A 25,774-nucleotide genomic window follows, 5' to 3' on the forward strand; every position below is an offset into this window, starting at 1 on the left:
TCACACAGTAGCAGGGAAATAGCATTAAAAAAAGACTGGGTACAGAAAATTAGGAATGTGCACTTCACATGAACTCATTGCTTCCTTTTTTCTGCTATAATAAATTCCTGGGTAACAATAAACAATAAAGGCAGGCGTAAAGTGGCCTCATAGTACTGTTGCTGGAATGACATAAAGCTTACAAAAAGCCAATACAAAGTGCTGGCTCACAAGGAACACTGCTGCAATAAAGGCAGTTTTATTAATGTTTACAAAGTTACTTAGTACTTGCCGGGTCCGATCTCACACCCCAGAATAAATCTGAAACATTCTGCTTCGACAGCAACCCTTTTGTGGCATCTCACCTCCTTCCCTCACCACAGTGACTGGCAGCAAACCAGCTACAGCCATTTGGTAACTCAGAAGGAGCTGCACTTTGCGTGACAAATTCCTGCTTGTTTCCTAAACGCACTGCTGGTTACAAATTTGTTTTCTGTAGGTGCACCACCTCCCTTGCCTCTTCAAACTAAAACGTTGCCTTTGTTTAAGAAACTACAACTTAATTTATTTCCACTTACAAAGCAGCATTCCTCTTCCAATCTGGGTAAAAGCAGGCGCTTCAGTCAGGAACCCCTGGAAGCCGGTGTTAGAAAGTACTGCTGATGTGTAACAGAACCACCCGGGCCCACAATCGGGGGCAGAATCCCCCTGTAACCACGGAGTGTTCTGCATCCCACACCAACCACGGGGAGCCTCAGCAGACTTTTCTGTATCTGCTACAACCCAGAGAAGTGAATGCACTGAACCTTGCATCAGAGAAATAATTCTATTTGGAAACACACTCTGGAGTAACGCTGGAGGAGCGTGTCATTTTCTTTTGATAAAAATTAAAGCAGGCACTCCACCTCCTCTGAGCCATGTTGCAGAGGGCCAGGAACAGCTCTTGCCTTAGTGACTTTTACAGCCTTTCCACCTGCTGCTGTTGCTGCTTTGGGTCAGCCTGGGGAGGTTGCTCGAGACTGTCATCGCGGTGGTGCTGTTTCTGCTCCTTCTTTTTCTCTTCCACCAGTGCTTTTGCCCTGGTGCTCATTGGCCTGGGTCTAGCATCAGGCCTCTCTTCATCCTGCTGGTGCTTTTTACAATGTTTTTCAAAAGTAGAAATTTTGGCGTATGTCCGGTTGCAAAGCAAACAGTGGTACAGCCGCTCCCCACTGTGTGTTCTCACGTGAAGCTGGAGACAAGAGGACCTAGAAAAGGCTTGGCTGCAGACCGAGCAGCAGCCAGGCTCGTGCGCCTCATGTGTCTTCAGGTGCTGCTGGAGGGACAATGCCTGCTTGAAGGCCTTCCCGCAGGTGGAGCACTCGGAGTTCCTCTCTCCAGAAGCTGGTGTGAGACACGAGGTGGGCAGAGGAGAGGAAGTTCTTCCCACACTTCTCACACTTGTAGGGCCGCTCTCCAGTGTGCAAGCAGATGTGGAGGGCAAGGTGTGAGGAGAAGACGAAGGCCTTGCCGCAGAGCAGGCAGGCGTGGGGCCGCTCCCCGGTGTGGGTGCGCTTGTGGAGAACCAGCCCCGAGGACAGAGCGGAGGCCTTGGCGCAGACGGGGCAGCGGTACGGCTTCTCCAAGGCACCGGCCTGCACGAAGGCCTTCCCACACTGCTCGCACCCGTAGGGCCGCTCCACCTCGCCAGCCACCGCCAAGCGCCGGCCGGCTCCCCCCGTGCTGTCTCCAGAGCCACCGTTAGCTCTGCCGGGGGAAAGCAGCAGCGTTGTGCTGAGTGGGGGGACAGGGCACCCCACGTAGTGGGGAGAGGAGAGGACACACAGGCAGACCCCAGCCAGCAGCTCAACTGCAAACACGAAACTGGGGAACAGGCAGGCTTTGAGGATGTGCCATTGCTTTGACAGGACAGCAACTGTAATGAAATTTTGCAGAAAAAGATCTTGATGCATTAAACTGCCCAAAACACGGGTGAAAACTCTACTGAAGATGCGCCGAGGTTTTGATCTAACAGCATACATCTCACCATGCAAGCAAGTCAGATTTTCAGGAACTGTTTAATGTGCTTTTTGTTTTAGATTTACTTTACAAGGCAACTTGTCTCACTGTCATCTCAATACAAAAATCTTACAATGCTTTATTTGCTAAAAACCTACAACGTTAAAATTGGGGTTAGGCAGTTCTTTTGCCAGCTGTACTTAAACAATAAGTTACACAAGTTCTGTACATAATTACAGTCATCGTAGAGTATACAGCTGTATAATACACCACAGTCAAACACCATGAGGGCAAAGAACTACTATATAGGAAAGCTTTTTGTTGAAGATTTTATAGTTTATTTGACCAACAGTCAATTCGATATCCTCATATCAGGAGACTGACATCCACCTTTCTTAGGCACTGATCCAGGCAGAATTGCCTTGCAGAAAAACCTGGCTCTTTTGCCAACCTCACGCATTATTTAAAAAGAAAAAAAAAAAAAAAAAAGTATGTAGCTCAAAGTCTTTAACAACTCTATAAAAATAGTTATTTGCTAGTCTCGCCCTTACCTTCAAATACATGAAGTATTTGAATAAGTTCACATTCTCGTTCTGAATAAGGTTCACTGCAGTATTAGATCAGGCAGAAACTTCAAAACCTTGTTTAGTCAAGTGTGACTCAACCAACTGGTTATTTCAGCTTGAACAAAACGGTCTGTCTAAATACAACTATTAAAAAAAAATAGTTTGTACCACAGCAGATCAAACCAACTAACACTGAATATCTTTTCCGTGGTGAGGGGGGGAAAAAAAAAATCACTATTCTAAGTTTTAGCACAGGATATTCAGGGAAAACATATTGTAAGACCATGCTTTGTGAACATTTCCATGAATCATTCAGAGACTATTGGCTTTGGAATGAATTTTCAAATACTTGGCATTATGCAGGGCAGTAATTAACAGCTAATGCTATGAAAACAAGCAACTTTAACATGAAATTATGACAGCAAGAGCAGTGAAGGCTCTTGCATCAACGAGTTAAAACTGGATATTAATTTATATTTTATTATACAGTTTATAGCATTACAGAGTCCAGCATGGCACGATAAGTAACCTTGTTACAGTTGCAGTCTTTGTTTTTGCTTGGTACAAAAAAGCTGAACAGCAGCGTAATGGTTGTTAGACTGAATCTGGGATTGGAATGAATTTGCTCTGAATAGGGATGAGCCAGTGACTTAAAATTAAAAGGCTGCATATTTTTAAGTCTCAAATATGTGCAAATTCCTCTCAGTACAGTAGAGAATATGGCAGAGATGTGTGCAATCTTGAAAGGTATGTCCCAACCCAGACACTGCCAATATATTGCAAACAAACCACATGGAGGGTGAACTCTGACTGGTTACTCGCTACTTACAGTATTATTTCCAAGAGTCCTCCTCACAGCTGTTGTTCTCTCTCCACCGCGCTTTATGTCCTTTTATGCAGTGCATCAAGTACTGACATTCACAATTATTGTAAAAAAATCATTGGTCCATGATAGTTCTAATAAGCTTCCTTCAGGAATTTCAGTAAACTCTCCATCCTAAGACAGCTGTAACTGTTACAATGGATTTATGAAAGAAAACGCAATCTGAGAGATGAAGGTCTGTGAAGATCAGTATCTCTGTTTTCCTAAGGTCTTAAACAGCTTTTAAAAACAAAAAAAACGGATTCTGATGTTATTACTTGGAAAGTCCCTTGATTTTGGTGCTTTAGCCTTGATGTGATTTTTCTGTTTTCACATGTTGTAGGCAACATAAATAGGATCCAGCTGGTCAGCCAAAAATCCATCTCTCAAGTGCATTCGTTGTTTCTCACCACGGGAATTGATTGGAATAACACCTGGGTCCACAATAACTACCACACCTACTATGAGATAATGCTCTTCCAGAACCACATTTGTTACCAGTGCGACCAGGTCCAATGCTTCTTGTTCTGAGCCTTCTAATTCCACAACCACCACCAGCAAGTTGGTCCATGTAAACACAGCACTGTTGGCATGGTACAAATATTAATGGTGAGAAAGAAATACACAGCTAGTTATCAAAGAGACTCACTGGAAATAAATTTTTAAATTACTTGGATAACATTTTTTTAAGGACTTGGATAACTTGTGAGAACAAGTGATATAACAGTAATGTGAAAATATTCATAAATCAAGAGGGATTAAAGCTGTAACTCGTTAGGATATTCTCTGCCATTTGTTTTTTAATTGTCCATGTGAAAAAAATAAGTAGGTCTTTTTCTTTTACGTGTACACAATCTATTTAACGAGTCCTTTGCACTTATCTATTAAAACAGGAACCATTAAGATTTCACATTCAGTGTGTGAATACTTGATATTAATGTACTTGTGTCAATCTTCAGAGATTATTAAAGGAAAGACAAAACCTCCCAAAGATTACAAGTAAACACTATCGCTTTGAGACTGAAGAGGACCTACAGCCAAATGGCACACATCATCCACTGGGACTCAGTGAGAATACTGTACGTTAGAAGTTACCATTCAAGAAACCCTCGAGATGTGTTTACCACATCCAAGCGTGTACGTTCTGGCACAGCCAGGGAAGTCAACAACATAACTCGGAAGTGTTCTCCTGCCCCGATCATGCCCTGCCCTTGCTGTCTTTCAGAATATGGAAAATAAAACTCTGATGAAGGAGTGGGTTGTTTGGTTTTTTTTTAGAGTGGTGGAGGCAGGGAAAAGCGGGGCGTTATATTTCGGTTACTCTCACTGGAGCAGTTTCTAAGCAAAGTTTTCATGAGTTCACTCTACAGCAGGCTCTCAGTCTAGCATGCTGTTCCACAAAGCTTGACTTCTGGTGCTTTACAAGAAATAAAAGGATACAGAAAAGTAATCCGGAGGCTCTTACCATTCTGCAATGCTCTTATGTGCTCTTATTACAGAGGTCTCGATATCAATGGGGTGGTACCTCATTCCTCTGAGCTCCAGCGTTTCATCCAAGGAGCCTACCACATACAGGGCATCATGCCTCTCTGCAATACAGCACAGACATTAAAACATCATCAGATCTACAGAACAAACATGGTCATTTGTATGGGCTTATTTGTGATGTTCCAAGGTGTTCCTGGTACTTCTTAGAAGAAAGAGTCTATAACACACACCAAGCTCTACCACTTGGAGAGAAGAGAATTAAGAGGTCATTTGGCACTTTCAAGAAAATGAAACCAGACTAAAAATAATTTCTGGGTCACCCAGTTCTGCCCCTTCTCTCACATAATGTAATCTCAGTTCATAAACCCAATCAAAATCCATTGTTAAAGCATCTTTTTGTCCCACTATTCTTATCAGAGAACTCTCCTCTGATTGAAAGGAACCCTTTTGCCATTTCCAAATTTAACTTTTTTTTTTCTTTTTAAAATCAGCTTACACCCACTTGTCCTCATGCCAGCAATATTCCTCTCAGCTTCTCAAGTTCCCCACAATTAATGCAGTGAGAACAACTCTATCCCCTCCTCAGCCTTAGCTTTGCTAGGTTAAATAAGCAAAGCTCTCCTAGACCCTTCTTGAAGGACACCCTCTCCACATTGCCACATTCATCCTGTAACTGCTCAGTTCAATTTCATTTTTTTTCTGCACCTATTTCCTAATTCTGCTCAGTCCTGTGACCGGAGATGTAAAAGCACGTTGGGAAGCTGCACTGAGAACACAGCATACTTGCTATGTTACTTCACCATACATAGCCTCCCAAATGCTGACAAACTAAAGGACCACTGATGTTGTTCCACAGCGATAAAAATCTCGGTGATATGTGGTTTTTCAGAAAGCTACAAGGCACAAAAACTTGCTATAGTAATCTGGTGCCTTGCCACCTGCAACTTCTCTTTCTTTGTGAATGTCTGTTCACAGATTCCAATTTCTGTCAACTACCAGCTTTCTCGGGAACAGGAGCCATTTCACTTTGCACAGGGACAGAAGGACAATTCCGTCAAAGCAGCCAGTGCACAACCGTGCACTAAGCAGCAGTCCCGGAGGTCCAGGAACTACCCTAGAAAAATCAGAGAGGAGGAAAGCAAGGAAAGCTTAGAGCACCGTGGTTGAGTGTTCTTTTGTCTGATGGCAAGATGGCATGCAGTAAAAGCTTTTTCAGGGAGCTGGACCTGTATCAGCTCCCACCGATAGCTTGAGATGACATTCCTGCAGGAGTAGAGACTCCAGAGGGGCTGGCCAACAAACTACTCTGTGTACTAAGTAGGATGAACATGGTGGATAGGGCTGGTGCCAAGAAGGAACCCTTCCATGTAATCGTGATGGCTGTGGGCTAAGGGTACCACACAGCTCTGATGAAACTGCTTCTTTACCAGAATTCACCTTTCGCTCTCTGACTGCGGGAGAGGGAAGCCTGTGCAATGCTGCTCTGTTGGAGATGGAACTGAGTGGGCTGCAGGGATTTCTCCAGCCGGAGCAATAGCATCCACCTTGCTGGTTCTCAAGAGCCACAGGGAGACTGAGTAACACACCAGCACAGCAGAGTGCAGGACGACCTTCTCTTAGCAAATAGATCCAACAGAGTTACATCACAGACCATTTCTGAACCCTGGACTGGTATCCACTGCAACAGATGGGGTCACTCCTCAACAAAAGTCTGTACCTTCAACAAATTGCTCTTCTCGCACTCTTCTTCCTTCACATAATGGAGGACTAAAGGTAGGATGGACACGCATGGTGTTCCCAAAACCGACACTTATGTACCAGAAGTGGGAACACTGCTTTTCTTTTACCGTGAGTACAGGAAATGTAGAAGGTGTCTTGTGAACCCCCTACAGTTCATTATCCAGTGACAGCAATGAGGGGATGCTCACACTATCTATTTAGATACCACCGTTTGTTTAAGCCCCATCACAGAAAATTAGCAGTACACATTCGCTAGTAAGTTATAAGCATTCAAACTCCTTTTCTTAGGCTGTTTAGCGATTACTTTTTTTTTCTTTTAAAAAGGTGTGATTATCAAGAGTTATACCTACTCCATATTCTGTCTCAACAGAAAAAGGAGCAGTTTTTCCTCCATCTCCTTACATTTCTCAAGTGTAGACATCTTGGCTTAGATTGAAAAAATGAGATTAACAATCTATTTTCTATACTGGAAAAATTATGGAGAAGTTACTCCTCTAGACCTTTAACTTCTGAAAGGCTGGGCAATCACTGGTATGTGTGCTTGTCCTAAAACTGCTGAATGGCAACATTACTCGTGTTCTCTAGATCAGCACTGAAATACTGCATCCTGTCTATTAGGAAAGAGGTTCAGAGGAAAAGTGGGCAAAAAGACTCTAGGTGCTTCTAACAAATGTGCTCACATTGTTTTGTGTAAATGGAAATAAAGGAAGGTGAACAGGAATTCTAAATCTGTCAAAAGGGCAGTATGAATTTCTCATTTTGCACAATTACCCAGTATCATAATCAATGAATAAGTACAGAGTAACAACTCCTGTTACATTCAGCACTCTTTTCTGATGAAGTCAGGATGAATTTGCAGGACAGCTTACTCTTCACTACCTCAACTACCCCAACGAGTTTCAAACACAGCGTTCTCAAGTACATTTATTTTCTCTCACCTCCACTAGCATCAGTAAGTTCTGTTCTGCGCAGAAAGCCAAGGTACCCAGTCCGAGCCCATATGGTCTGAGTGTCTCCAAAACTCAAGCGAGCAGTAAAGTGATCAGCATGCAGTGCTTCTTCTCCATACACTGTGTAGTAACCAGTAGCATTGTGTGGACTACTCACCCATATCTAGGGGAGAAAAAAAATAACAAAGGACAATCATTCCCATATAAACATTGGTTTTTTTGCCAGACCCAGGCAGCATCATTTATTGACTTAAAAGACCTGTTCCACTGTCAATTATTTTTGCTCCTAAAATCCCAGGAGTAGTTCTATTAAACAAATTCAATAACTTCTTCTTCACAGAAAGTGATCAGGAAAAAGGAGTAAAAAGGAGTTTTATATCCATGTATACATGGGGATGGTAAAGAAATAAAATGAACAAGGCATTTGGCTTACTGGAAAGGAACCACCTGTTAGCCCGCAGTCTTCTTTTAGTCGGGCATCTTAGTATACACAAATCCAGATGTATATAAAACAAAGATTAAACCCAACAGTAAATTACCTCATTACTACTGTCCACTGATGGGAGTATATAAGATATGCAGTGCCTCTTCCAGCTGCCAGTCAGACAGACCAGTCAACTGATATCACCTGGTACTGGCATGCAGCAGTTTGTCAGAGGAGGGAGGAAACCATGCAGACATGCATACAAGGATGTAAACAGTTCCAGCTCTCTGTAGAGTTCATTCACTTTCCACATTATGTGGCCATCCCACTAAGAGACAGGCATTTATCTAACGTGATTTATCTATATATTAAACCAAAATACAAAGTGTAACAGCATCAAAGCTTTACCTCTCCTAAATGCGAGTCTCCCAGAGGTCCCTTGGTTTCTGTGTGTGCTATGATGACCTTTACCCCTGGAAGAATCTTGAATAAGAAGCAAATGTTTAAAATAAAAGTTAAGAGAACTTGAATTAATCAAAACAAAAGTTAATAATGCAGAGCCCCAGAAGCCAACACTCCGTGCAATGCTTCTTCCCCTTCTACCCCTCTCTGCACCGTAAAATCTTGGAATGGTTTGGGTTCTAAGGGACCTTAAAGACCATCCAGTTCCAACCCACTGCCATGGGCAGGGACACCTCCCACTAGCCCAGGTTGCTCAAAGCCTCATCCAGCCTGGCCTTGAACCCCTCCAGGGATGGGGCATCCACAGCTTCTCTGGGCAACCTGGGCCACTGCCTCACCACCCGCACAGGAAAACATTTCTTCCTGATATCTAATCTAAATCCACCCTATTTCAGCTTGAAACTGTTCCACCTCATCCCAACTCTCCACCCCCTGATCAAGAGTCCCTCCCCATCTCTCCTGTAGTCCCCTTTCAGCACTGGAAGCTGCTGGAATGTCTCCCCGGAGCCTTCTCTTCTCCAGGCTGAACACCACCAACCCTCTCAGCCTAGATACCAACCATCTCTTCCTACCAAGTTCCTACCATTAAAACTTGTAAACAGCTATTTTGCAGCTTTGGAGTTGAAGCTTGTTTCACACCTGAAAAATGCCTTCCGCATGAAGGCCTCTTGATTCTTGCTGTAGCAATATATCCTATTGCTTCCCTTCACACCCCTGGCTTCATTTTAACTAGCTGTTCATTCTATGCTCTCTCTAATGCCTCTCCTAGATATACTGTGACTAGTGAAGCCTGTTGCAGAGATTCTGTACTGAGGTCCATCTGAAGCAACTCACCACCCAGGTAAGGGTGATGAGGAGGAAGGATTGCTCTCAACCTCTCACCTTCCCAGACTCCATAAGCGGCAGACTGTGTGGAGAACCTCTCTCGACCAAACGCACCCTGAGAAAATAAGAGAACGCATTTGTACAAGGATTTATGAACTTAAATAGAAGTTAAACAGATGTGTTCCAGTATATCCAGTGTTATCCTATCCTTAGCTGCGCTGACCAAACTGCACCAAGTCTTTATGTTATGTTTCTTAAAATAAGTTTAGACACAAATACATACATGCATGCGCCCAACTAAACTTAACAGTCTGTGCTTGGTGCTGCCAGCACTTGTCTTAACGAAGTTGACTGAGAGACAAGTTAATATGAAGATTATGACTACAGAATTAAGTCTGATAGAATGAGGTATCCTTGGCAGGTTTCCAGATGACACGGTGTACATATGTGTGTGTGTGTGTTTTGATACGCTGTAGTACAGGCCTGACATCAATTTATTGGATCACGGAAGGCTGACGGAATTGAGTTGCTTTGGTCTGAAGAAGACACTAAAAAAAAAAAAAAGGACTAAGGGGAATTCTAACTGCACTTTTCCCACTACCTAAAGGATTGTTACAGAGAAGATGGAGACAGATTTCTCAGTTGCACACCATAAGGAGGACAGGGACATAATATGCAAGATGGGAAATGCCAGTAAGGAAAATTTCCCTAGAGTAGGGTGTCAGTCTCAGCACATACACCAGAGAGGAGGATGATCTCCATTTTTGGGAGATTTTCCATACTGAACTGGTCCTCTCCCTAAATAACCTGATGAAGCCTTGAAGCTGGTCCTGCTTCGAGCAGGAGGTTGCACAAGGGACATCCAGAGATCATGCCCATCCTAACAGTTTCTGTGATTCTGTGACTAACCAGCCAGTTCGCCAAGTCACCTTTTGCTAACAGTATGGTTAGGTAAGAAACTGCGAATGAGTCTAGATTATACAAGACTGACGAACGGACAGCAAGTTAGGTGAAGGTCTAGAAAGGAATAGCAGAACAAAAGTGATGGAGGAAGAGATGCCAGACCACTTCCAGCACACAGCCACCATTCTCTAGGGTGGGGTTCCTTGTATACCATGATGAGGGATTAGAATATTTCAAATCAATGCAGTGCAACAAAGATGAACTTTCTCCTCTACAGTCATTAAATAGTTAATACTTTAACATAATCTGTACCTGTCATGTCGAAGTGCTCTCATATCTACATAGACTGTTGTTGGATCTGGTCCTGCTGTTCCCTAAGAATAAAAAGGAAGAAACAAATTCAACAGAAGCCAGACAATCCTGCTTTCATTCTCACAGCCACATACATTCACAAATTCCTCTCCCTTTTTTACTGACACATATAAAGTACTGCCCTCATCGATGAGAAATATAGTAAAACAGCCCGTCTTTCCAGGGTGGCTGCCACAAAGCTTTGATGTTTGATGGAACCCGTTAATGAATGCACAAATGAAGTATGTATTTATACAGGTAAGTATTTACTTTTAAAAAAGTTTTTAAATTTAATACTTCAGTTTTTAAAATTTCATTTTGGTAAGCACCTCCTCTAAAACCTACATAGCAAGTGCACAGAATGTAAGCATAAACCTGTGCAGGCCTAATCCCTTTCCCAAAGCTCAGCTGTTCTACTTCATAACAGTTTTGTCAACTTTGAAGAAAAAAGCCTACATTTAACTAAAACATAACTCTAACTGACCTATATATTTTCAAGGCTCCTGCCAGTAACAGCCTAGGCAGAGCTCTGTTCCATTTAGACAATAAACCTTCTGACCAACTCTGGGGAGAGGTTTCCCATTTCCCAACATGGAAACAGGACTTTTTTTTTTTCCCCTCCATCAGAATTTAATCCCAAGACAACTAGAAACTACTGTGAAATGCATATTTAAATTTCTCATTTTAGAAACACTTAAGATGAGGCCACTTGGCCACCAGCTCAAGACTGCAGTCCTGGAGAACAGTAATAATGTCTTTTTAATGCCATTCCCTTGTACCTGTGTAGCACTGCTGAGGCTCAGGGACACTGATGGTCACACCAGATTAATGCTATGATCTTTATCTTTAAGGAATATACCATTGAGTAATTGTAATTATTGCTATATCCCCTTCTGCTTGTTTGAGAAAGAGGTTTTGTACTTCATCTACAAGTGTTCTTTGTGAGTAAAACTGCACTTATTTAGGAAAAATAAAAAAAATCTCGCTTGATCTGTTTCAAATGCAAACTCTCTCAAATGGCATACATTTGTTATAGAGTAACACTGCCGACCCACACTGACTTTAGGACATTACAAGCACACATGCATCACTATACCTGTTCAGCCAGCTTGCCCAGCCTGTTTGGCTGACAGCGGGACCACAAACAGAAGTAACAGAGGCCATCAAAGTGTGTGAAACAGAGAGAAAAGGGAAAAAAAGAAAATACAAACAAAGAGGCACTGCGAACATAAGATACACACAGTAAGACAGGAAACAAAACTCATACTGTTCTAGAGTGAAAAGAAAGTTTCCATTTCAGGTCAAAAGTGCCACTCTTAAATAAGTGGTTCGTTGGGAAGCAAGTCCCAGTTCAGAAACAAGAAGAGGTTTAAGGCAGATCACACGCAATGCCTGTTGCCTTATCAGAAATCCCTCCTCCATCTGCAAGTACCTAAAGGCTGCTTGCAGCTTCAGAAACACCTTCTCAGTAAACTAGTCCAGCAAGGTTGAAAGACATCATGTATCTATTTGCATGCTAACTTGTATCAAATACTCATTCAGTTTGGCTATGAATCTATATTCATTTAAATTCAATAAAGTCAAACACAGGTATCATTTTGGAAGAATGTGGGAAGGGGTTAAAAAAAACACTAAAAAAGGGCTTAAGAACAGTGAACAGAGATGAAAAAGGTATAAAATGAAGGGGAAGCTTAATTGCCCAGCAGCCCTACACTCAGTTTTTTTGGAGTACTTTTCACACTGCCATTTAACATTCTGTAGAAAAACTGGTTTTCCCCTCTTTGTACAGTCTGAACAGCAAATATCCAAAGCTGGCTTTTAAAATTCTTGTTTAGACAGGCAATTCTGAAAGCTGCTCTTTCACGCTCGGCATCTGAAATGTTCTATTCCATGGATTCAAAATCTTTCTTGTACAGTCATCTTAATTTCATCTATATCCTTCCTATTTTTCAATCTATTGATTCATAAAATGCCTCTGGCTGCATTTCTCCATAACCATTTATCTAGGGGTTGTTAAAAACCTTTCCTCCTTTGATAGAAGTGAAAGAAACTATAGAAACTAAAGAAACAATTATGAATGGCAACATATTTAAGAAGCTCATGGCCCAAAACATATCTGTCATAAGAAATCTAGAACATTAAAATATATTCTGAGAGGAAAAAAGGCTTTCCTTCCTCTAGTGGGCACCAGAAATTAAAAGGCACCAGAAATTTAAAAAAAAAAAAAGTTTTGCAAAAGCACAGTAGCAATCTTCAAAGAATCTCTTTTTTTTTTTTTTTTAAGTGTAATTCATATCAATAAATTGAAATAAGATTTACAATTACACACATACTTAATGCACGTGCCATCTATGGAATTCCTCACATATGAAGCTACATATTGTTGTGGAATACTTCTTTTTTCCCCCCTCTCCTAACTAGAGAGGAAACATCTCATTAAGAAAAGTTAGAGTTCATCTGGTTAAATTTATCATACAAGATTATAGTCAACTGAATACTAAACTATCAAAGACAGGTCTGGACCACAGCATGGCATTATCTCCATTCTGTGAAGTAGGGCTGTGTACTTTATGGGCATATTCTCCCCCTCAAAGCCTCCCAATTTTATACCTTTAATGAAAAAAAAAAAAAAAGTCCAGCTCTCACATGAGGTGAGACAAATGTATTATACTAATCTGAGATCTTTAAAAGTAAAAAAACCTGACAACCTTGTTAATTTTCCTGGGTCTTACTTGAGGAATTCTGTCTTCCATTTAATTCCACATATACATAAGCCACTTTTCAAACAGGCAAAATCTGAATCACACAAAAGCTGAAATAGCACTGCTTGAAACAGTTAGTATGTTTATGACTGGAATGCTGTGTATTTAATACTGCTCCTGCACAATAGGAAGGAAACAAGTTTCTTAATACTGATCCTCTGTGTTAGAAAGGCAAATCCATTGATCAATTAGTACAGAAAAGTGAAATTATCATAAACCACATCTTCAAGGCTTAGTTAAGTTGGTGATGAAGCAAGCAAACAATGAAGCTCTAGTTTGTTAGAAAAAAGATTACATACAGCTGAACATGGTTTCCTACAAACTTCACAGAGATCCTATCCATAAGTATAAGGAATATGCAGTTTAATCTCACCTGTAAGCAAATTGCTACGTTGACCCTGCACCCAAACGTAGTGCTCACTGCACGAGCAGAGAGGCCCAGGTCTTTGAATAACTTAGAGAAAGACTGTGTTAATGTAATCCTTGGTCTCTCCTCTGCAACCACCATGCACGTTCGCACACAGGACAGGTTAACTCCTTTTGTCTGAGAAGTTCGGTAAAGAAAACAGCACTTTAAGTTTAAAGTTGAAACTTGAAGCCATTTTAATTTGCAGAACAGATGGATTTTAAAAACTGTAGAATAACTGACATGAACTGGTTGAACGATAGAGACATGGACTGCACTCCGTTGGGCTTCATCCACCCAGGACAACCCTCCAGAATTGTGCCAAGAAGCTTTGTGGCAGGGTTTGATGCACAAGATGCAAACTACTCACATCGTGTAGCTGCAACACACTCACTCATCACTTTGAGCTGAAAAAACCACAAAATGTCATTGTGTCACAGGACTGGGCCCGCAAGAGACCCACTTGCTCTCAGCGCCGCGCAGTTCAGACGCAGGCAGAGTGTTCCGAAACATTACTAATTCTCACCAGTGTAGATGTGAACCTGTAGCAACGGGCTGTGGGCCAGGATTCTCTCAGTGAGGTCCAGGAGACCAGAAGGACAGTGTTTTTTGTCTATACTAAGAATAAGCACACTGTAGCCGCTTTCTTGCACACCAGCTGCCAGACATTCCCCGTGGAAGTCCTGAGCAGCTTAGTTACTACAGCCATGGGAACTCTCCTACCATTGAGGCAGAGGCGACTGACTCTTCAAGGACATTAAGTTTCAGTTAAAGAGATTTCCCTCAAAAATAAATGGATGTATTAGTGTGTAATTGCCACTGTCAGGAATATTACATCCATTTTATAACTCAATTCTTTTGGTGTCAAGTGATCTTGAAAGCAGGTGAGACTTGACAGGTTTTAGGGGGACTTTTTGCTTTGTTTTTTTGGGGGAGAGGTTTTTCTGGGGCCTTGGGTTGTGGGGTTTTTTTGGTGCGGGGTTTTTTTTTGTTGTTTGTTTGCTTGGGGTTTTTTTGGTTCATTGTTTTTTTGTCTCAGACAAGAAAAAATTGATAGGCTTGCTAAGTATTTTGCCCAAAATCTCAGAAATACCCAGCAGCATACAGGTGGCACAAATAAGTAAAGCTGAAAATGTAAGACTTTTTTTTTTTTCCCCACCAGAAAAATGAGACCTGAAACTTCCAGCAATCTCAACATTTCCCAAAAAGCAAGTCATAATGAAAGCACTTCAAAGAAACACTTATGGCCCATCTTCTGCAAGCCAAAATGAAATATTTTTAGAAAGATACATGTACTTGTATTTCGGTATGTTGAAAAATTAAGTCCACTCACCCGGAGTATATCAGTCTGTGTTCCAAGCCCTTTGGTGCACATCTCCATCACGGAGTAGGAGCAGAACGTGACACGCACCTTATACTGACTCACAGCAGACAACCACAGAGACACGTTGCTCTCCAGTTCCAGAGGAGGGACTAGAATAGACTGATGACCCGAATACACGCTAAGGAGAGGAAGAAAAAGAAACATAAAAACTTCAAGTCAGCAGAAAAAAGCCAAAGCCAAAATGAAGCAAATACAGGAAAACTGAGAGCTTGGTATCTATCTGTACTTCAGCTTATCTTCTCCACATAGAAGAAGTATCTCTTAGTTAGCTATGAACTATGGGCTTGAGTTAAGTCACAAACTCTAAGGTGAGTATATTTGTTCTGTAGTAAATTGTGTTGAACTGTAGGCAAATACTTAACGCCTCGAACAGACAGAACTTCTGACACTTCAATGTTAACATTTGACATGTCATTCCAGATACAGACTACAATTGGTAACTGAGCTTATTTTTGTAAGGCATTCTAGGGAAAATGCACCTTTTGCTGAGTGAAATGAGTCTTTAACACACCTCCCGTACGACTGAGAGCATTGGGATTGTTCAGCATGGAGAAGAGAAGGCTCCCAGGAGACCTTCCAGCACCTTCCAGTCCTGAAAAGGGGGCTACAGGAGAGATGGGGAGGGACTCTTGATCAGGGGGTGGAGGGATAGGATGAGGTGGAACAGTTTCAAGCTGAAAGAGGGGAGATTTAGATTGGATACTACAACGAAATGTTTTCCTGTGAGGGTGGTGAGGCAGTGGCCCAGGCTGCCCAGAGAAGCTGTGGATGCCCCATCCCTGGAGGGGTTCAAGGCCAGGCTGGATGAGGCTTTGAGCAACCTGGGCTAGTGGGAGGTGTCCCTGCCCATGGTGTGGGGGGTTGGACCTTCCAACACAAACCATTCTGTGATTCTATGAGTCTATGAAATTGCACCATTCAAGTTTTTAGTGCAATTTTCTAGCCTTTGCCATAGGTGTCTGAGTTTTTAAACATTTATTTGAAATATTTAATGTGGGTACCAGTTAACATAAGTGGACAGAAAATAAAATTCAGAATCACACCACTTTTTAAGTTGGTCTTTTTTTTAAATAGTATATACTCATTCCAAGACAGTAAACTCCATGACCATACAGTCTTAAATTGCCAAATGGTTTTTAGATCAGTTACTATCAACAAAATCAGTGACACACTCCTCTGTAAAACCAGACTCTGATAAACCAATGCATCCTGAATAAAATAACAGCATCTCTAATTGCTTTCAACAGGTAGCTTGACACATTTGCCATTTCGCCTGGCTAGACTGGATGTGTTTTTGCAGTGGGCAATATGATGACGGGGTTTTGTTTTCTTTTTAAACATTCTAGAATAGAAAAAAAAATTCTGTAATAAAATGGTCTTTCATACTAAAATAAAGCTATAACTCAGATGAAACAAAGCAGACCTTATATTAACTCTTGTATAGAAAGCATGACACCCATAGTTCCCCTTCCCTAAAAATACTTTAAAAAATCCATTTAGATTTTAATTCTTCCATCACTGAGGTTTCTTCCCCTCCACCCCACCTCACTTTATTGATCAAATCATCAGTTAAAAAAATGCAGAAACTGAATATGAAAATTAAAATGAAATAACAGAATCATATAGAAATCATAGAATGGTTTGGGTTGGAAGGGACCTTGAATATCACCTAATCCCAACCGCCCTGCCATGGGACAAATTAAAACATACAGAGTGTTTTAAAAGGCAAAAAAAAAGGAAAATGTTGCAGCTTTGCAAGATGCGCTGCATTATAATAGTTATCCAATTTAATCAATTCAGGTCTCATTCACTGCAAGCAACACTTAATTGCTTCCTTTAGCAGTATTTCTTGCAGCCAACACCTTAAGGGTCTTGTAAGAAGATATGGTTTAATTTCAAAGGGCTTTGAAAGGATTCATTTAATCGATGTGAAATAGACAGCAAAGTCCCTTTTTTCTTGGATTTGGTATCTAACTAATTCCACTTGCAAAACCCACGGTACTCAAGTAACTAACTTAATGAATTCTGTTAAAACAAAAGGTATTTTTATGAAATATATATGAAAAGGCTAATTTGGGTTTCTCTGACAGTTTCATCCATTATTGTTCCCTCGGATTCTAGAGAAGGCTGGAAAGATATGAGAAAGCCTATGACTCAAGTGACATACCTGCACAAGCACCACAGTGCAAATCCCAAGCCACAATAAGGGTCAAGGCAGATGGCAATCTGACGTGAAGGGTACAGCTCACACTGTAGCTTTATAGAGCGACATAAGGCACTTGTAGCTGCATGTGACATCTGTAAGAGGAAAACAAGTTCTCTCAGGGACCATTATCATATGTAATAATGGACAGAAATGTTTGTTGCAGAAGATGTGGCAACACGTAGTGGTTTGGGTTTTTTTAAGCACCTTTAAAACAGACACCATTTGGACTTCACAGGTACTTTTCATGCTAGTGGCAAAAGATATCTGTCATGACATCGAATGATGCCAAACGATGTCTGGCATCTCTATGATAAATTGCAAAAGAAAATATTAATGAACTTTCCAACAAATTCTCTCCATTTAGTCCCCTCAGCGATTCCTCACAGAGTCAGTAAGACTGAATGGTTCCAGAATGTGCATCAAGAAACTTTAGATGTCAAGCAAATTTAAAAACAAGCTCTATGAACACTACGACGGTCCACTTACATTTTTGTTTTTCTTCTCTAGCAGGAGGAATGAATGCAGAATATGCCTATATATAATAAAACAAAGTATAATAATCTCTCTCTTGTTACTGTACCTTTACTCCTGCTAATATACCAGTAGTAGACACACTGAAGTCCAAGTATGCCAACGTATCTGGAGATGTAGGTCTGAAAATACTAGCCAGCTTCTTTTTAGGCATATCATCTATTTAAAATACATAAAAAGAGAAGAGTACCATATCATTATTTTGGAAAAAGAGCACAGGACAAAAATGTGTCTTTACAGCATTAACACCAGAGGCTTTCTATAGTTTCTGGACAGCTGTTTCAACAGAATGCAAGACACATCCATTCAATTAGGCAGTTATGGTATAACAAAATAAATTCCAACCATTTACATTTTGGCTAGTGGGCAAACATTCTGTACCTGTATCCAAAATAGTAGGCCATGTTTTAATATCTACAGCTGTTGCAGCTTCCTTGGATTTCAGCAGTTTCATTATCGCTTGTGTGGTCAGTATACATGCAGATTTACTGACCTGTAAAAGACCCAGCATTAAAAGCATTTATAAAACTTTTCATATCCAACCAGATGAGATAACCAGTAAGCTGAACAGATGGAAGAAAAACATTGAAAACAAAGCAAAATAAATTACAACAACAGAGAGAACATTTTAAACAAGTTTCTGAAGAAGTATTTATTGACTCAGCTACAGCATACTGACTATTTTTTTTATTTTACTTTGTGGCAAAGCAATTTGTCAGGCTGCATCAACCACCCTACACCCACCAAATGCATTAGGAGAGGAATGTCTTATACATACCTCTACAATCATTTTGACAGTGGGCAGAGTGGTAGCAAGGTTCTGTGGATGAGGTGGGCGAACGGTGATAGGTATACAGCCAGCATATAAGCAGCCATAGAAAGTTGCTATCAAGTCTACTCCTGTAAAAGATATTTGTGAAATTAAAGCCTTTTTTATCAGAACAAAAAGGTCAAACTCTTTTACAAAATCAAAATACACGTTGATATATTTTATTAAGATGTAAGGATTTGCCATAAAGTTCTCTTCAAAACAATGGGCTGTTTGTGGCTATGCCCAATTCTACAAGGTTAAAATATTTTGCACTTGAGAGTTAGCAAAAATTATTCAAACTTTAAATTAGTAGGGATATATTTTCATGGACAGGTAGCACAGGTAACACAAATAACAAAACAAGGTATCATAGGTTATGAAGATGACAGCTCAAATTCTTTTAAAATTGTTTTTAACATTTAATGACTCTGAAATATGCAGCCATCCTAGTTTTACAAGGTAACAGTTTTTGCTGCAGTACACTTGTAAATACACACTAGTAATGCAAATCTGGGGTCCAGATTTCACTTCTAGAGAAAGCCATTCAGGAAAGAAAGGGTGTTCATACACTGACATCTCTAATCTAGCTTTCAATGGATACATATGCAGTTTTATTCCACTCTCTGAGGCTGAAAATCAAGAATCTTTCATGTGGTTTAATATCAAGCTACTCTTGCATAACTGCTCAGACATCTGAAGCAGTTAGATGAAATGTTTGTTACATGTAGTTTGCCACTTGGGAAAGTGACTTAATAATAAAACGACAAAACAAAGTCTCTTCCTTGAAATACTAAATCACTGCCAAATACCACTATATTAAACGGATGACTGAATGCACTATCCTGGTAAGAGTTGTTTCTTTTCTTGTGATGGCTGACTTAGATTTTTTTTTTTTCTGCCTGTACTGCCTTACCTGGAGGATAAACCAGGGCCACATGATCACCAACATTCAGTCGTCCTTTCTCCATCAGTGCGACTGCCACTCTCTCTGCTCGCTTGTGCAACTGTATGCATGACGCAGTGCTAGCTACAGTGCCCTGTGCAAAACAGAAGCAACAACAGAAAACTGTGGAGAAAACTGAAAAAAGTACATGCTGCAGACACAATATTTCATTTCTGTACTGTTAAAATAAGGACAAAGACTGTCTCAGGGTTTCAGAAACCATGCTGCTGGCACCATGAACTTTTAGAATGCTAGAAAACTATGTCCTGGTTCTGTCTGGGACAGTTAACTTTCTCCACAGCAGCTAGTAAGAGCCTCTGTTTTGGATTTGTGCGGAGGAGAAGCCTGGTAACACAGTGATGTATAGAGCTGCTGCCAGGACAGGCAAGGACTTTCCAGCTTCTCTGCTGTGCCCGTGTCTGCAGGGGCAGGAGAAGCTGGGAGGGAGCACAGCCCCAGTGACCAGCCCAGGATTCGACCTCAGGGTTAGGACTGAGACCCCAACTGGCCGATGGTCTGTTCCATATCATGCACGGCATGGTCAGGGGAGAGATGAGGCTCTGTCCAGAAGGGCTCTCTCTTGCTCTGGGTTGCCCCTCTCTCAGGGTCATCTCAGTCTCTTGGACACTCGGGCTCTTACCCCCTTTCCAAGATCGTGGTTTCAGGACTCTTCCTGCTTCGGGATTGTTGGCCGGGAACGGGCTGAGCCTCGGTCATGGGGTGGTGAGCAGTGTCACTGTGTAACACTAATTTCTGTATCTGTATATATTACTATTATTATCACTATTATTTCCAATATTATTGTAGTTTAGTTATTAAATTGTTCTTATCTCAACCCATGAGTCACTTTTCCCTTCACCCCTTTAATTCTCTCCCCCATCCCCGGGGTGGGAGGGTGAGGAGCAGCTGTGCGGTGTCTGACTGCCAACCAAGGTCAAAACTAGGACAGTATATTACTTTGAACATCGCACTGTGAAGCAGCTTCTAAGTATATTTGTTACCACCAAAAGAATACCTTTCAAGTATTTAGAAATTCACAGTCCAGTGGAGAGAACACAGCAGCAGTTGTAGCAACACTATTGTTTTAGCAGCAAGCGAAGCGCTGCATCAGCTTTACTCTACCATGCAGGGCCAAACCTCCAGATGTTTTTGCAACCAGCAGTCCTAAAAGTGAACAGGGATCTCTGCTGATGTCTTTGGTGTAGATAAAATACATTTGGTATTTTGTCTTTGGTGCAGATAAAAATAAAGGGTCAGAGAGGCAAACTGAGCTGTGGTTGGTATGCACTGTCACTTCTGCTCCACTGTATCTGCTATCTTGTGGAAAGTGTATTTCCACAACGACGTATCTGGAAAGCCATCACACGGAAGGAGCTCTGAATTCCTTAGGCAGTTGCAGAGTCATGAGGATTCCAAATGGATTAGTCCAGTTTTTGACCCCAAGACAGAAAACATCCTTCTGCTATCCAGCCTAGGAAGCGAGGCCTTAGCCTGAAGCCTGTGAGGTTAGGATGTGTCCGTTTTTCCTCGTCTACAATCTGATTCAAGAAAAACTGATGGGACAATCACCTCAGAGGGAAACGCTCAGAGACTGAATCGTGCCTCCCGCTACACACATAAGGATTATCACAGCAAACGTTTGCTATACAAGCATTCAGTTTCATGTCCAAGGCAAGCTGCCACATATAATCCTCAGCCCAAATGCACAGCTCTCTGATCCATGGCCCAGCTGGACGCAGGATGGCACTGGCACACTGCTCAGTTTTATTGAGGAAACTGTTGCTAAAGCCTGACAGCTAAAGTAATGTAAAAGAACAGTAAATACAGTGTATCGTTGATACAGGAACAGTAGCAGCTCAAGGATTTGGGAGAAAAATATTCACATGAAAAGGTGTAAAACAAAAGGGTTTCTTGTGGAGAGCTGTGAACACGCGCACGCACTTAACACTGTAGGTTATTGGTCTCAGCTATTTAAGACATGTGTTCACCAACAGGTAATTTCTTTGTGCCCAAGTTTTGTGATTCCTTTTTGCAGAGTCTCCTTGTGAAGGGTAAAAGTTGCATGAACAAAGTGACCCAGAAGGGGAGCTGCTTCATGCTACAAAACTTCCCTCACAAGCCTCTTTACTCTTGACAGAAGAATAAACCAATCCTGTGGCATTTAACAATAACCGTATTGAAGCATTTTCTTCTGCTAAAGCAGAGTCTCATAAGAAAAGTCAGAACTTCAAACTACGTCCTGAATCATTTTGCCTGTCTGAACAAGAGACCCAAGGGCAAATCCTTCACTTCCCAAGGACTGCTGCTGGATCTTCCGAAAGCACCTTCCCTATCTCACATGTCTGTGGTACAGCACAGCACAAGGTCCATTTGTCACTGGGCCTGTTATTGTCACTAGAAGGGTAGCTACAGAATATAGGCTCAAAAATTGACCACCTTTGCCTCCTGGAAGGAAAGGAGGGGGATAAATAATGCCAGAACAGCAGCAGAAGAATCTAAAATTTGAGTTTTCTGAAATTAACACAGCAGTAGTGCTCCTCAAGCCCAGTGAAGGCTGAAATACTGAGGAACATACAAAAGTGCACATTTTTTCACACTCCTTTACAAAGCGTTGGATGCACAGGGTACGTCAATGCTCCAAAAACTACTGACAGTCACATGTAGAGCAGTGTGGCTATGAGCAAAAATGATGTATTTACTGAGAAACATGACCGTTGCCTTATGTCATAAGGGCTCAGGCAGCCCTTGAAAAAAATAAGTACACAGAGCCTGCACTCCAAAACTGAAGCATTTATTTGTTCCACGTTTGAGTGACTGTTAAGCGCCACCCTTTTCAGGGGCAGAGCCTAGCCAAGGATAGGGCATCAGTATCTCCTCAAGGGTGTGCAGCGCCCCAGGAAAATATGACTCCAAAGCTGTTCCAGGGGTTCTCTACTTAGGCTCTACATCCTTTAATGAAAAAAACCTCCAGCTCCAACTTCCACTTACCCTTGGGCTCAGGGACGAAAACAGAATTGTGGCTTCCATTAATGACAAAAGTTGTGTTCCAGCAGGAAATGCAATTAATTGTAACATTTTAAGCTAGGCAGAATGTATACTGAAATTCCATATGTGGAATAAAATTCTGGATGTGGAAATATTACACTGCTTGCTAACTAAAAATTTTTTATCTGCTTCAAAACCATGACATGCCACATCATCAAAATAACCTGAAGCATTTTAGGAAAAGACTTCTAGTTGGAACTGTTTTAGAATCCAAACAATCTTTTACTGATCTCCATCTCCAAGCATGACCTAAACTGCATCTCACCTTGGAATTCAACAAAACGAAGAGGGGATGATCTGGAGTTGTCTGAGCTCGCCACTGAAGAACATCTGCTAAATACAGGAACTGAAACAGAAAAAAAGGAGACACTCAGATTCACCCAAAATGTACCATGCTTAATTTCAGCAGAATGCCATGACTGGGTCTCCTCTCATTTTCAATAAGCAAATTCAAATATTTAACAATACCAGAACATCAGTGTTACCTTTCTTGCCTGGTCGTTATCCTCCAACTGGGTAACATCTCTCCCTGAGGCTTGTGCAATTCTCTTTCCAGCAACAAGGTTTCCTACTATCATTGAAGCAGGACCAACATCTGCATTTTGGACAAACAGTGCAAAATGAGGAAAAACAACGTAAGAAAGATATAATATTCTATAATTCAGACGGCAGATTACTACAAATACCATATGTAACACAGATCTGAAAAGACGAAAAGTTAAAACCAAAGATGATCACAGTGCATAAAAAGAGAGAAGAGGATAGTATGGTACATTAAAAATCAGTTCATTAGCAGTATGGTACACTAAAAATCAGTGTATTACTGATTCAGCAAATTGAGGTCTGTCTGTACTTCAGCTTTATGATGTTGAGTTACCAGCCGCTGCAAGATGGTCAGCAGAGGAACAATTTATAATGTAGCTACAGAAGCATAATATCGGCATGTGCTGTACAACCTTGCATTTACCTGGGATTTGAGGCAGACCATAATGCCCTCACTCTACTCTCGCCTGCTCTGACAACACCACTAGCTCCGGCCAGTTAGGCAGCTTAAAGCCATCCAACGTACACAGCCTTGAGCTGTCACGTTGTCTCCAGATCATTCTCCACAGATAACCTTAGAGACAGACACACGGAACTAAGGAACACACTCTGGTTTACTCACCTGGTTGTTTCTGCCGAGGCTTAGGCAGGTTAGTAACGCAAGTATGGGGACACATCAAGACATTACAAGGGTGCAAAGCACCCTCTAAAAAGCGCTGCTTGGTTTCTGAAATATGAATTCCTCCAAGTGGAGCCTTTGGCAAAGTGTTGGCTGGCACCAAGGCAAGACAGTAGACGCCCACTTGGTGAATGCTATCAATTGCCTTGATAGGAAGAATAGAAAAATACATTCTACGTTATCAACTGGGATGTAGCTAGAGCAAGAATGTGAATTCAAGTCATTTAATAACATTAAAATTTTTACTTGCACCACAATTTGCAAATAAAGGGTCCAATTCTGCACTCACTGAACTCATAGAAGTTGTGCCATGACTTCAATGGGAGCAGGAGCAGACCCAGGACTTTGCTTGTGCACTGTATCAAGGGGATGCCACCTGCACATCAGGGATTAGGAAAGGCTCTTAAAAGTGGGCAAAAAGTGCAGAGATTTTAAAAAGCCAAAATTATACCACAGCAAATTTAGCACATATGGCACAATCACAAAAGCGCAGTAGAACATAAAACCACAAAAATAGGGAGTGAAACATCTTGCTGCCTAAAACTTAAGTGTCTATTTTAGCTATGACACTTCTAAGAAGAGAAATAAAAATATTTTTCTCCCATGAAAAACAGCCTATTACCAGCTATTCCCTCCAAAAATATTACAAAGCTGAAATTAGACAGAAACCATTATTACACAACTGCCTTACTCTTAAGAGGCATCCTCCCTTAAGTTGTTCTCTCTAGTCTTCTTTTCAGTTGTCCCTTCACCACAGTCTTCTTCCATAATTGCTCTTTCACTTTTTACTTCCTTAGAACTGATTGATTCATTCCAAAATCCTCAAATGCAAATCTACCAGAATTCCCCTCCCTCCTGGCACTCCACAGTAACCCAATAAAGTAATCAAGGGAAAAAGTTTGTAATGCTTACTGTTGGAGATCTAGAATAAGTATGTTAGAGACATAAAGAGATTTCAGGGTCTGTTTTGATCCTTGGCACTAAGTACACTCTTAAACATTTCAGACTTAACTCTCCCAGACAGAATGAAATCAGCAGAGATATGCAGAATTAAAACAAACAAAGCCTATCATCCTTAGGACTTTAAAAATCCCAGTGGTATGAAGTTAAAAAAACATTCTGAAATAAAGTCTTTCTACAAAATTCTGTTAACTATGAACCCTGAAATACATTCAGAAGTCACAACTGTCTGTAGTTCCCCTGATAGGTTTTTCTTATGGAAAAAAAAAAAGATGCTCTAAGATTCTCATTTCATGCATCAGCCTTATTCACCTGTAAAGAGAGAAAGGACAGACTGACTACCTGTAGAACCCTGCTCATCCACTGAAAACTATCCTCCTCTGACGCATCAGGGCGCTGCTCTGCCACAAGCACTATTCGATCATCATGCAAAACGGTCACAGAAAACACTGCTATCCTAAAACGCAAAGGACAGAAGAATGATAGGATGCAACATACGATGAACATAGCATGGTTTATTATTAACGTGGAAATGACTGCAACCTTCAGTGGTACTGTTTCAACACACACAAGCATTCTTCATGCCAGATCATCACAAAATCACAGACAAATTTAGAACAAATGTAGGTTCATTATTGCAATTTATTTCTCTTGGGAGTCAAGTGAATTTGCAGTCACCAACGTAGCACGTCTTTAACACAGGCAGGTTCCATACGTGCAGGGGTTGTGCAAACTTTGCCTATATAACTCCATCATGCATGCTAAACTTGTTGCACCTACATATGTCCTTCCTGAATGACGGCACTACACCAAATTACTGACCAGCTTGTCTATCAATGCCTACACTGAAAAATACTTACTCCCCTTTGTGAATTAACATTTGTTTTAGGCTTGCATCTACACTAAAATACTAAATGTGTTTATATTTATAATATATTTTAGTATATATTATAATA

The 25,774-nt window shown here is 41.1% G+C and overlaps 2 protein-coding genes across 2 annotated transcripts; both read right to left on the reverse strand.

Moving 5' to 3' along the window:
• Positions 1 to 937: 937 nt before the first annotated feature.
• On the reverse strand, positions 938 to 2,263 carry LOC104465652 (zinc finger protein 239-like). Its single transcript, XM_010078779.1, has 3 exons — positions 2,215 to 2,263; positions 1,330 to 1,894; positions 938 to 1,241 (listed from the first exon to the last, which is right to left on the reverse strand). Exons 1-3 carry the CDS (start codon positions 2,261 to 2,263, stop codon positions 938 to 940), a joined length of 918 nt encoding a protein of 305 aa, XP_010077081.1.
• A 750-nt stretch (positions 2,264 to 3,013) lies between these two features.
• On the reverse strand, positions 3,014 to 25,275 carry LOC104465653 (disco-interacting protein 2 homolog A; the record flags this gene model as incomplete). The annotated part of the gene is made up of 17 exons (XM_010078781.1): positions 3,014 to 3,988; positions 4,871 to 4,994; positions 7,572 to 7,746; positions 8,416 to 8,490; positions 9,352 to 9,409; positions 10,510 to 10,571; positions 13,684 to 13,854; positions 15,050 to 15,218; positions 17,268 to 17,398; positions 17,887 to 17,996; positions 18,219 to 18,330; positions 18,616 to 18,737; positions 19,562 to 19,685; positions 22,902 to 22,982; positions 23,122 to 23,231; positions 23,802 to 24,003; positions 25,161 to 25,275. Coding segments are annotated over 17 exons (2,194 nt in total), but the record flags the coding sequence as incomplete, so codon positions are not given.
• Positions 25,276 to 25,774: the final 499 nt, after the last annotated feature.

The sequence above is a fragment of the Pterocles gutturalis genome, unplaced genomic scaffold (genome assembly GCF_000699245.1).
Source record: "Pterocles gutturalis isolate BGI_N339 unplaced genomic scaffold, ASM69924v1 scaffold17213, whole genome shotgun sequence".
Classification (NCBI taxonomy): Eukaryota; Metazoa; Chordata; class Aves; order Pterocliformes; family Pteroclidae; genus Pterocles; species Pterocles gutturalis.

Coding starts and splice junctions, on each gene's coding strand:
- LOC104465652 (XM_010078779.1), bottom strand. CDS start 2,263: ATGGTGTTTGACTGTGGTGTATTATACAGCTGTATACTCTACGATGAC. Junction 1,895..2,214: donor CTGTATACTCTACGATGACT/GTAATTATGTAC, acceptor ATTTCATTACAG/TTGCTGTCCTGTCAAAGCAA. Junction 1,242..1,329: donor GAACTCCGAGTGCTCCACCT/GCGGGAAGGCCT, acceptor CTCGGTCTGCAG/CCAAGCCTTTTCTAGGTCCT.